At 41.4% G+C, this 12,914-nt stretch overlaps 1 protein-coding gene across 2 annotated transcripts in view; it reads left to right on the top strand.

Moving 5' to 3' along the window:
* CD2 (CD2 molecule) overlaps window positions 1–11,637 on the top strand; it is a 43,332-nt gene extending 31,695 nt beyond the window's left edge. The window contains exon 5 of one of the 2 annotated variants that reach the window (XM_027866740.1): window positions 8,783–11,637. In XM_027866740.1, the coding sequence (XP_027722541.1) occupies window positions 8,783–9,087 (305 nt within the window). In that variant the 3' untranslated portion in view covers window positions 9,088–11,637. The remainder of the gene's footprint in view (window positions 1–8,782) is intronic. The other variant, XM_027866741.1, reaches the window with a different exon arrangement.
* Window positions 11,638–12,914: the final 1,277 nt, after the last annotated feature.

Raw genomic sequence — 12,914 nt, 5'->3', positions numbered from 1 at the left:
TGTCAAGTGTCTGGTCTTAGACAGGATTTGAATTCAGGTCTTCCTAACTCCAGGGCCAGTGCTCTATCCATTGCCCCACCTAGCTGCCCCTACTCTTTTTTTTTTTTTAATTATTTAGTATTTTATTTTTCCCCAGTGACATGTAAAAACAATTTTTAACATTCACGTTGAAAACTTTGAGTTCCAAATTCTCTCCCTTCCTTCCCTCCCCAACCCCCCTTGTTGAGAAGGCAAGCAATTCCGTATAGGTTATATACATGGGTAGTCATGCAAAACATTTCCATATTAGTCATGTTGTTAAAGAAAACATCGACCAAAAAAAAACTCAATAAAAATAAAGTAAAAAAGGTATGTTTCAATCTATATTCAGACACCATCAGTTCTTTCTCTGGAGATGGATAGCATTTTTTATCATAAGTCCTTCAGGGCTGTCTTGGATTATTGTATTGCTGAGAATAACTAAGTCATTCACAGCTGATCATCTTATAATATTGCTGTTACTTTGTACGCAGTACATTTCATTTTGCATCAGCTTCTGTAAGTCTTTCCAGGTTTTTCTGAGAGCATCCTGCTCATCATTTCTTATAGCACAATAGTATTCCGTCATAATCACATACCAAGATTTGTTCAGCCATTTCCCAGTTGATAGGCATCTCCTGAATTTCCAGTTCTTTGCCACTAGAAAAGAAGTGCTATAAATATTTTTGTGCATGTAGGTCCTTTTATCACTTCTGTGATACAGACCTAGTAGTGGTATTGCTAGGTCAAGGGTGCGAGGCACGACCCTTCCTGGACAATGGGGAATTGGATACTGTGAGGAGGAAGCAACTTCTTGCCCTGGAACATCATTCCACCCCTGAGTGCCTTCCTCTGTGCGGTGCGCTCCTCCCAGAACCCCAGTTTTAAGAGAAGTGACTAGGTCAGCCGTGTTCCCTCTTCCTTTTCTCTCAGCGCTCCATTCCTGACTCTGGCTCTTCAAACTTCTTCCTCTGCCATGTCCCCGTGTGGGCACCTTCCCCTCCCCCAATATTTAGCTCTTTTTTAAGTGTTATCCTTTCTTCATTAGAATGTAAGTTCTTTGAGGGCAGGAATTATTTGTTCTTGCTTGTATCTTTGTCCTCAGCACTCAGTAGAAGGCCCGACGCTTGTTGTTGCTTAGTTATTTCAGCCAGTGTCTGCCTCTTCATGACCCCATTTGAGGTTTTCTTGACCTAGGCTTTATCCACTGTTCCAACTAGCTGCCCTGCCTGACACCTGTTAAGTGCTTAATAAACGTTTATTGATTTGATTCCAAAGATCAATAATATAGCTTCAAAGGTAACTTGAGAAGAGAGATCATCCGTCCTTTCAGAATCATTGGAAGAAGATTTCCTGATAACTCCATGATCAGTCCATGACATAAATTAATCAACAGGAATTTGTAAGGGAAGGAAGATAGTTATTGTTAAATTAGAGTTAATAGTTATAGTTAATAGTCATAGTTAATGTAGTCTCAGAAGGCAAATATGACAGAGGTAATGAGGTGTTAATAAGTTAAGAAGGTGTTAACATTTAGTGATCCCTTTGTGAAATGTGAACACCTTTCTGTAACGGAATTGAATGGAGTAATCCCATTGGGTATGGCTTTGCAGGACTTTAAATGAATAAACACTGGATTAATTCAGAAATTCTAGCAGGATATACATCTGTCCAGAGTTACTTGTGGAGGAGACCATCATGGGTGGGTGAAAGGAAAAGATGATTTCTCCACCAGCCACATAGCTTGAAGGGGAGCTACTCAGTCAATAGGAGACACTGCTTCAAGGTGCAGGACATACACTCCAGATACAGAGAGTTAGCAACCTGAAGGAAGAAATAACTTCTAAGAGTAGGACCTCTAGCAGCAGGAAAGGGCTGTGGATTCAGAAAGCTTTTCTTAGCAATAAGTAAAGAGTTCTGGAGTACATGGTAGAGGAGAAGACCCCAGCATCTTGATCATGCAACCTTTGCCCAGCAGAGATACTGTATCTGGGGTAGAGCTGTATGAAGACCCTAAGAAGAGAGAAACTATATTGGGCCCTTGCAGTACCACAATTGTGCCTTGCCTTGGCCACATTTGTTTCCTTCATGTCTCATTACCATCGTATGCTAAGTTTCCCACCACTTGTCCCATAATCCCAATGTGTACATGAGGGAGAACATGCCCTAGGTCTATAAGAGAATTTTTTGTACTTATTGTTCTTACTATGCCCTCTTTGTAAATGCCTTTGCTAGGAGCTAGTTGTGTCTATTGGCTGACTGCTAATGGGGAGCACACTGGTGGGGGTTTGTGAGCTCTATAATTTTAGGAATGTTTACCCACTCTTACCTTGAATCCTAAGTCTGGTAGCTGACATTTTGGGAGGTGAATTCCAGAGACAGTGACAAACATTTATTAAGCACTTACTATGTGCTATGAGAATATAAATGAAGTAAGAATACAAATCAAGTAAGACAGTTTCTTACTTAAAAGAGCTTTCATTTTACTGGAAGGGTGGCTGCCTTCTCAGGATATTTCTCCAGGATGTTCCTCTCTTGACTTTCAACCAAATATTCCCTACCAGGCCTCCCCACTGTAATCCCCGGATATCTTCACACAAATATACCTTCTTAATAGACAATGCTATTCTGCTTCCTATTTTATCTATTCCCTTTTGTTTTGTTTTGTTTTGTGGACAGGGAAGGCTAGGTAGTACAATGAGTAGAGCACTGGACTTGGAGTCAGGATGACTTATCTTTGTGACTTCAAATCTGGCCTCAGAGCCTTATTAGCTGTATGACCCTGGGCAAGTCACTTAACCCTGTTTGCCTCAGTTCCTCATCTGTAAAATAAGCTGGAGAAAGAAATGGCAAATGACTCTAGTATCTTTGCCGAGCAAATCCCAAATGTCACGGAGAGTTGGACATTTCTGAAAAAATCGCTGAATATCATCATCACTTTTTGTGGATAAAGTATATCTTTTTAGACCCATATTTCAGACATGAGTCTCATTCTATTAAGTCTCAGTAACACCTACAATGTCAAATTTGCTTCCTTATGTAGGCTTTCTAGTTTACTGTGCTTATTACTAACACGTTGTGCATTCGTATATAGACGTGTAAGGCCTTGGATTTTACTTTTAGCCTCTTTCTTGAATTTAAACTCCTATTAATTAACGGGAACCTCTCCTACCCTTCTTTTTATGTTATAGCTGCTATTTTCAATGATCTGTAGCTTGGTATATATATACACATACACACACACATATATACATGTATCTGTACATATATATATACATATGTGTATGTACATATATATATGTATGTATACATACATACCTGTGTGTGTGTTTTCTCTCCCCTATATTAGGGCTGTGTTGAGAGGCATGGTGTTCAGAATGAAGGAAGTGAGAGTCCCTCTGTATTCTGTCTTGGTCAGACCATGTTTGACACGTTGTGTTCAGTTTGGATTTGAAAGGAAGATGGTGACACAGCGGATAGAGTACCAGGCCTGGCATCAGGAAGACCTGAGTTCAAATCCAGCCTCAGATACTTACTAATGGTGTAATCCTGGGCAAGTCACTTAACTTCTTCTGGCCTCAGTTTACTCATCTGTTAAATGGGGATAGTAATACCTACCTCCCATGGTTGTTGTGAGGATCAAATGAGGATATTTATAAAGCACTTAGCACAGTGCCTGGTCCATAGTAAGCACGATATAAATATTATCCATTATCATCATCACCATCATTACCACCATATTTTAGTAAGGATATTGACAGTCAGGAGAGAACCTAAAGAAGGCGACCAAAATGATGATGTGGATTGGAGTCCACGTCACAAAAGGAACCATTAAGGGAACCGAGGAGCGTCTAGAGAAGACACAGATAGGGGAACGATGTTTGTCTTCAGGTATATGAATTGCTCCCATGTTGAGAAGGGAATAGATTTTTTTTAGCCCCAGAAATCAGTATAGGATCAGCAGTGGGTGGTAGTTGTAGGAAGTTGTGTCTTCTATTAAGGTAAGACAAAACTTCCTGTTGATTAGAACAGTTAAAATGGCATGGACTGCCTCAGAAAGTATTTGTGGTATCTTCAAACAAAGGTTAGATGACCTTTTGTGGGAGTTGTTGTAGAAGAAGAAATTGTTGTAGAACCTTTAGGTACAGGTGACCTAGGGGGCTGCCCAGGTATTTTCCACATCTTACTTTCCATATTTCAAAATCCTGTAAGTTTCTTTGGATCTTTAAGCCTGGTTCAGTCAGACCCAGTTTGGTCATTTCAGTTGTGTCTGACTCTGTGACCCCATTTGGGGTTTTCTTGGCAAAAATCCTGGAGTGATTTGCACCATTTCCTTCTCCAGCTCATTTTACGGATGAGGCAAACAGGATTAAGTGACTTACCCAGGATCTCACAGCTGATTTGAAGTCACAAAGATGAGTCTTCCTGACTCCAAGTCTGGCGCTCTATCCACTGCTCCACCTGGTCAGATCTAAAGAAAGGAGACCCACTCACTTTAATAATAGCTAGCATTTGTATGTAGCTTTGATGTTTGTAAAACATTTTATAACTATTATTTCATTTTATCCTCACAACAACCCTGGGAGGTAAGTACTGCTAATAACTCCATTTGCAGATGAGGAAACTGAGACAGCAGAGGTTTTGTGATTTGTTTGGGGATATACAGCTAGTAAGTTTCTGAAGCCAGATTTCAATTCAGGTCTTCTTGATTGCAGGTTCAATGCTCCAACCATTGTGCCACCTAACTATATAGACAGGTTTCTCAGGTTTGCTCTGACTGGATCCAATCTCTAAAGAACTTCCCAATGGCTACCAGAGCAAAACTAGTGTTCAATATGTGGTCTAGGGCTTGGTGTCTTTGGGGCAGACAAAATTTTGTGATTAATTTCTACAAAGAACTGAGTAGCTGTGGGCAGAATATTTTTACACATTTTACTTACTGTGATAAGTATCTTAATATGTATGGAGCAGAAACGGGGAGGAGGGAGCAAAGAGTAGTACACAAAATGGATTATCAGTCCCTGGATAATAAAGTTAATTGTGTTAGCTCCCTTTCTTAAGATGGCTAAAGGGGAAAAAAGAAGATAATTCACATTTCTATACCACTTAAAGATTTACAAAGCCCTTCCTCACAAAACCTCTTGAGGTAGGGACTGCAAGTATTATTATTCTTATTTTACAAATGAAGAAACCGAGGTAACCCAGCCAGTCAGTGTCTGAGTCAGGATTTGAACTCTGACCTTCACATTCAGCACTCTTGCCACAGTCTGCCTCTACAATTCTATTGGATTCAGGGAAAATCAAAGAAATGAATAATGGGATAGAAAGTAAAATTTCTAAGAGGAGGATGAAGGAATTGAGGTAATTTGAACTAGGAAAAAAGTGATGACATTTGCTTTTTAAGTACTGTAGGAATCCCTTTTTAAATTGGTATCAGAACATATCTTGAAAGGATGATTACGAAGCTCCACCACAACTTCATCAAGGATAGATCATGCCTGACAAAACTTGATGCTTTTTTTATGGTTATTGATTGGTATTCCAGGGGATTCCATAGATACAGTTTACTTGTGCAGTCATTCAGTCATTTTCAGTCATGCTCGACTCTTCGTGACCCTATTTGAGATTTTCTTGGCAAAGATACTGGAGTTATTGGCCATTTCTTTCTCCAGTTCATTTGACAGATGAGGAAACTGAGGCAAACAGGGATAAGTGACTAGGGTCACACAGCTAGTAAGTGTCTGGGGCCAGATTTGAACTCACAAAAGTGAGTCTCCCTGACTCCAGGACGGGTGCCACCTAGCTGCCCATAGTTTACCTAGATTTTACCAAAGCGTTTGATCTCATGATATTTTGTGGGAAAGATGGGGACCAGGCACTAATGCCATCAGATGGATTCCAATTCACAGAAAGGCCAGGAACAAAGAGTAGCTGCTAACAATTTGGCAGGAAGTCTCCATGTGAGTGCCAAAGGGGCCTGCCCTTGACCCTGTACTGCTTACAATTCTGTTAATGACTTGGATAAAGGCCTGGATGGCAAGATTGTCAGGTTTTCAGATGATACAAAAGCTGGAAACAATGGTTGACATACTGGATGAGGGATCCAGCATTCATAAAGACCTTAGGAGGCTATAGCACTGGACTGAATCTAAAACAAGATGAAATTCATTACAGTAAATGTTAAGGCTTATACTTTACAAAAAAAATCAGCTTTGCATGTAGAGTATGGGGTAGGAATGATTAGACAGCAATATATCTGAAAAAATATCGGGGGGGTTTATGGACTGCAGTTTCAATATGAATCAGGACTGTGATGTGGCTACCAAAAAATTAACGCAATCTGGGGCTGCATAGACAGCGTCGGAGCTTCTAGGAACAACGTAGTGATAGCTCCCTAGTATCCTGACCGGATGTGACCATGCCTAGAGTATTGTGTCTAGTTATGAGTGGTGCAATTCAGGAAGGACATTGATAGCTAGAGCACTTAGAGAAAAGGATGAGGATGGTGAAAGTCTCAAATCCACCCAACGTGAGGATTGGTTGAGGCACTTGGAGGTGCCCAGCCTTCTGAAATGAAGGTTCAAAGGAGACATAATTATTGGGTTCAAAGATCGGAGGACCTATCAAGCAATTTCTTCTAAAAGGGAGGAGCCAGGTACAGTGGGTGGAAATTTCAGTAAGGCTGATTTAAGCTTGATGTGAGAAGAATGCCTCTTCACAATTTTGTTGTTGTTCAGTCATTTTTCAGTCATATCTGATTCTTTGTGACCCCATTTTGGATCTTCTTGACAAAAATACTGGAGTGGTCTGCCATTTCCTTCTTCAGCTCATTTTATAGATGAGGAAACTGAGACAAACAGGGTTAAGTGACTTGCCCAGGGACACACAGCTAGTAAGTGTCTGAGGCTAAATTTGAACTGAGGTCCTCTTGATTCCAGGGCCGGTGTTCTATCTACTGTACCTGGCTTGTACTGTATTTGACCCTGCAGGTAATGCAGAGAAACTGGAGTTTATTGAATTGGTGGGGTGGTAGCATGGTCAAACCTGGACTTTAGAAAGATCACTTTGACAGCTGAGTGGAGGATGGATTAAAATGGGGAGATACTTGAGTCAGGGAGACCAACCAGTGGGCCCTGGGAGGTGATGGGGACCCCCCCCCCATCACAGTGCTTGCTGTGTGACTTGAGACATGGACATGTAGGAGTGATGTATTGAATGTAGAAATGATAGGATTTGGCAACAGACTGAATACGTGGGGTGAGTGTGAATGCATAATCAAGGATGATACTGAGGTTCTGGGCCTGGGGGCCTGGGAGGATGGCAATGCCATTTATGGTAATGGGGAAGTGTGGGGGGCAGCTAGGTGGCATAGCAGGTAGAGCACCAACCCTGAAGTCAGGAGGACCTGAGTTCATATCCGGGCTCAGACCAAACACTTGATACTTACTAGCTGTGTGACCCTGAGCAAGTCACTTAACCCCAATTGCCTTAAAAAAAAATAGGGAAGTGTGAGAGAGAGGAGGATCTTGGTGGGGCAAGATGAATGAGTTCTGTTCTGTTTTGTATGTGTTGAGTTTGAGATGTCTACCAGCCATCCAGCTCTAATGTACTGGAGACAATTGGTTAATCAGATGGATGTAAAGCAGAGAGGGCTGGATATAAAGATCTGCGAATCTTTATAGAGAAGATAATCAAATTCATAGCAGCTGATGAGACAGATTCTTGCGGGCACCACCATCTAATGTAGGCTCTGGGAATGATAAACCTCTAAGGGGTAAGAAGACAAGATGGAGACAGTAGTAGCATGCTGTGACTGTCACAGACTTCTATCATGGATTTCACTTGTTATTTCTGAAATCCTACAGTAAAGCACATGACTGGTAGCCAAGGAGTCCTCTGACTCTAAGGAAGAGAGGGACAGAGGGAGGGTCTCTTAACTTTGGGCCTCAGAACTTGAACTCCCTGTGACCTTCTGAAGACTGAGTAAAGAGTAAAACCTTATGAGCCAATCAAGAATGCGATTAGCAAATACACTCCAAGCTGGAATGTTGCATAGTTTGGCAAAAGTCCAATTTATGGGGCAGCTAGGTGGCACAGTGGATAGAGCACTGGCCCTGAAGTCAGGAGGTCCTGAATTCAAATCCGACCTCAGACCAAACACTTGACACTTACTAGCTGTGTGACCATGGGCAAGTCACTTAACTCCAATTGCCTAAAAAAGTCCAATTTGTCTTGGAATCTCTTTGTACTTTATTCTCCTCTGTTCCTCATTTTCCTCGGCTATATAATGAAAAAGTGGACTAGCTTACCTGGAAGGTTTCCTCCAGCTCTAAAATCTCACGATCCTATTTCATTCTAGGTGAGAGGTTCTTAACTTTTTGTGTGTTATTGACCCCTTTGGCATTCTCATAAAGCCATGAACCCCTTCTCAGAATAATGTTTTTAAATGCATAAAATAAAATACATAATATTACAAAGAAAAATAATTACATTAAAATACAGTCATCAAAATATGATTCTGGTCTAAAAACCCTTACTCTAGGTAGTCTGATGGCATAGTCCCTAGAAATAGCATTATAACAATGGCAAATCACTCCAATATTCTTGTCAAGAAGATTCAAAATGGGGTCACAACGAGTCAGATATGACTGAAAAATGGCTCAACAACAACAAACAAAATTGTGAGGAAGCTTGCATCCCTCGGAGTTCTATATTATACTTAGACCACTTCTCTAAAACCTAAACATGTGTTTTGTTTTTGCAGTTACAGATCAGAATCTGGAGATTAAAATCTCCAGAGCAAAGGAAGAGAGAGTTCGAAAGCTTCATCAGAGTCCAGGTCACCATCCACAACTACCTGGTGATCGCCATCCTCAGCAACCAGGTGGTCACCGTCCTCAGGCCCCTGGGCAGCATCTCCAGGTGCCTGGTCGCTGTCCCCCAGTACCTGGCCATCGTCCCCAGCCGCAGCAGAAAAGGCCTTCTCCAAAAGTCCAGCAGCAAACTGGCCCTCCCTTGCCCAGGCCTCGAAATCAGCAAAAGCCTCCACACCAGGAAAAGGAAAAATGAGAATGATTTCTCCTGGGGGAAGTTTCTCTCTGCTCCACTTTGGGAACAGATGTAAAAAAGATCCTTCCAATCAAACAAAACTGCAGTTTTCCCTATTCATGGTACAAATTCCTATGAGTGTTTTCTACTGTTGGGCTACTACTTTTCCTAAGTATCTCTGGTCATGGACAATGTGTGGGGGGTATATCTACTCTTTTGTAAGGGAGAGAGAAAAAATATCAAACGATGGAAACCAAAGTGACTGAAGACTTGTTTACCTGGCCCAGGATAATGTGGCCTCTTGGCAGGATTCCTCCATTGTCAAAGAGGAAAAAGCAGTTAAGGGTGCAACCATTAAGAGGATGGACCATAGTATCACTGAACTGGAGGTTGAAGGGACCCCAGATGACCAAGTGACAATTCTTGCCCTTGACAAGAGAATTCTTTGATGTTTTCTTGTTCAATCCAGTAAGTAAGACACTTTGCTAGGTACTAGGATGATAAAAATAAACTAAAAAATAGTCTTTTTCCTTAAGGAACTTAGATCCTTCTGGGTTCATACAACACATAGACAAGTAAGTACGAAGTCATTTGAGGAGAAGGGAGAGGATACCAACAACCAAGGCCGGGGTTCTTTGCCTTTTCTGTGTCATGGACTCTTGGCAGTCTGGTGAAGCCTATGGACCCTTCTCAGAATGATGCTTTTAAATGAATAAGATAAAACAAAAAGGAATACAAAAGGGACCAATGATACTGAAATGGTTATTAACATTAAAAAAAAAGTTCATAGACCCTAAGTTACAAATTCTTGAACTAAGGGTATCAGAAATACTTCCGCTGAGAGAGTACAGAAACTGAGCCTTGAAGGAAGGTAGGGAATAATGGATATTGTTTAAAAAAAAAAAAGCTTTGCTGGGCTATGCAGATGTTGTGACCATGTGTAACTAAAAGAGAAAAGCCTTGTCTTGAAGTGTTTGTGCTTGTCTACTCTTTTGTGAGGGAGAGAGAAATCATTGCTGTGACCTATGTTAGAATGTAGAACTGAGTTGGACAGGTTTACTTAACAGGAGAAGAATCAAACTTGGGTCCTAAAGTCCAGTCAGCCCAGGTCTATAAAATTCCCTATCACACACACACACACACACATACACATACACACACACACACACACACACACACACACACATCCAAGTCCTGTGGCATGAAACTAGAAAGGGAGGTGTCGACTCCCCGGCTTGGTGCGATGGATGAACCATAGCAAACTGGGAGGAGCACAATTTAGAATTTAGACTTGGTTCCCCAGTGCTGTTCAGAGCTGCCCACAATCCTCCTCAATGACTATTACTGCTCCCCGCTCCCCAATAGCTGTCCTGCACAAATATTCTAGGAAGTAGAAAATCATAGTTCACAGGACCATAGACAAAGAACTGAAAGGAAATTTGGAGGCTCTGTAATCCAACCTTCTCCTTTTACTAATGAGAAAACTGAGGCCTGGAGAGATGTAATTACTTGTCCAAGGTCACATTGGTAGAAAGCACAGAACTGAAAGGGATCAGAGTTTTGGAGGTATAATGGATCTTAAAGGCCATCTGGTCCAACTGCTTCATTTTGCAGGTGAGGAAACCAAGCCCCAGACAGGTTGATTTGCCTAGGGTCCCACAGGTAGTAACCAGCACATTGGGGAATCAAACCTAGGTCTACTGATTCCAAATGCAATAGTTTTTCCATTGTACCATTGTACCATTTCACATTGTCTTGTGAACCAACCCACATTCATTCTGGACTGGAGGTCAGCAAGAAGCCAATCAGATGGCATGAACAATAGCAGGGATGAGAAAGAATTTGGTTCCATCAAATAGCCTTGATGGGTCATTATCGAAAGGTCACCCCATAGGCATGCAGAGAGCTTGGGGCTGGCCAATGCCCTCTGCATGCCTATGCTCACTTCCATATGGGACTTCATATTCAGGCACCCTGGATCAGGGAGGAGAGAAGAAACAGGAAAGAGCAAGAATTGTCAGTTAAAGTTCTAAAGTGGAGGCAATGAAGTAGGTTCTTTGAAACAGCAGTGTGATATTTGTGGCCTCATCCCTCCCTGGGTTTCTCAGACTAGTTCAGCCTTGCCAGGAAACACTGAGGTCTAAACCACAAGCTCTCTGCACACTTAAAACTTCCTGTAAGAGCCCTGGTGTGTGTTGAACGCTTTGCCCACTTCATATGAGTCTTCAGTTCGAACACGTGGAGTCAATCATTAAAAAAGTTAAAACCCCGCATTTATTCGTTTGGAACCAGCAGGATAACAACATTAAGCCAAGCTTCTACTTAGCTGGATACAAGAGGGTCATACATCCTCTCCCTTTCCTCCATCTGGGCAATGGAGAAGAATCCTCCCCCTCCACCCCCAGCCCTGAGACCCAGCTCAGACCCCACATTATTCAAAAAGTCTTCTGTAACCCATCAGCATGCTTCGAACTCTCTCTCTTGCTCTGAATACCTAGTTATCTACATGCCTTTAGTATATGAGTGCCTGGCACAAAGTTGGTGCTTAATAAATGCTTGTTGATCAATTGATTCACTGTTTCATACTGTTAACCTTTCTGATCTTTCAGGCTAAACTGTAACTTTTCCAGGATAGAGAGTATTATCTATGTTTGGGTTTGCCCCCATTGCCCAGCCTAATAAATCTAATTGTTTATTATAAGGATTTCAAGGGAACAAGCATTGTTCATATGAAATAAAAACCTTAATACATATATCTGCCAGTTTCAAAGTCACAGCATCATACCAAATGCCCTGTTGGAGTTTCCTTTGCAAAGGGTTAACCCCACCCAAGCATTTTTGATCCTCTCCAAACCTCACCCACCTCAATAGATTAAAAGGGTCTTTGGAAGTAAGGTTCATAATTGGTCCAAAGTTACAATTTCCTCTCCCTCCACTGCCTAAAGCAGTACAGTACTCAGTCCAAAATAAGCACTTGGTCAATGTGGGCGGCTATTGTTGACTCCAGTCATCTCATCCTGTAGTCCACAGGTTCCAATCTGCCAATTGAGAACATCTGGTCAGATTCCAAGCTTTACCATGTTGATTGTGGTGCTGAAAGAAAAAAAAATCTAAAATATACAGAATCACTCTGGCAATGAAGCACCATTCAAATGAAGTCAGCCACACTTTGAAAAATTTTTATAATTTGTTGAGACTTGTCAGCCTGACTGCAAAGTCATGGGAGTGAGGAAGAACAGAAAGAGGACTAGCTTCTATAATTGCCTGCCTAACTCCCCACCCCCTTAATTTCCACACTGGGTTCAGACTTTTCAGCTTTAATATTGATTAGTTAGTTATTTTTAAGTCATTTTTCAGTCACGTCAGACTTTGGGACCCTATTTGGGGTTTTCTTGGCAGAGATACTGGAGTGGTTTGCCATTTCCTTTTCCATTTTCCATTTTATAGATGAGGAAACTGAGGCAAACAGGGTTAAGTGATTTGCCCAGGGTCGCACAACTAGTGGGTGTCTGAGGACAGATTCAAAGTCAAGAAGACTCCTCTTTCTGGCTCCAGGCCTGGGCACTCTATCCACTGTGCCATTAGTTTAATGGCAGTTGAATATTTGCAAATGTGAACTCCAATACTTGAGTTCAAAAAATCAACTTAATGAGTACAGGATGGGGGAGGAAGGTTATTTAATTGTTTATGAAAAATACCGAGGAATTTTAATGGACTGAAAATCAGTATGAGTCATTGGTATAACATGGCTACCAATAAAACTAATTTGAACTTTGACTATGTAAATTCTATTTATCCATCACATCTGAATGAAGGAGGTTATAGTTGCAGTCTTCTTACTATTCCAG

The sequence above is a fragment of the Vombatus ursinus genome, unplaced genomic scaffold (genome assembly GCF_900497805.2).
Source record: "Vombatus ursinus unplaced genomic scaffold, bare-nosed wombat genome assembly UNPS02014782.1, whole genome shotgun sequence".
Lineage (NCBI taxonomy): Eukaryota > Metazoa > Chordata > Mammalia > Diprotodontia > Vombatidae > Vombatus > Vombatus ursinus.
This window is presented reverse-complemented; position numbering and strand designations above follow the sequence as displayed.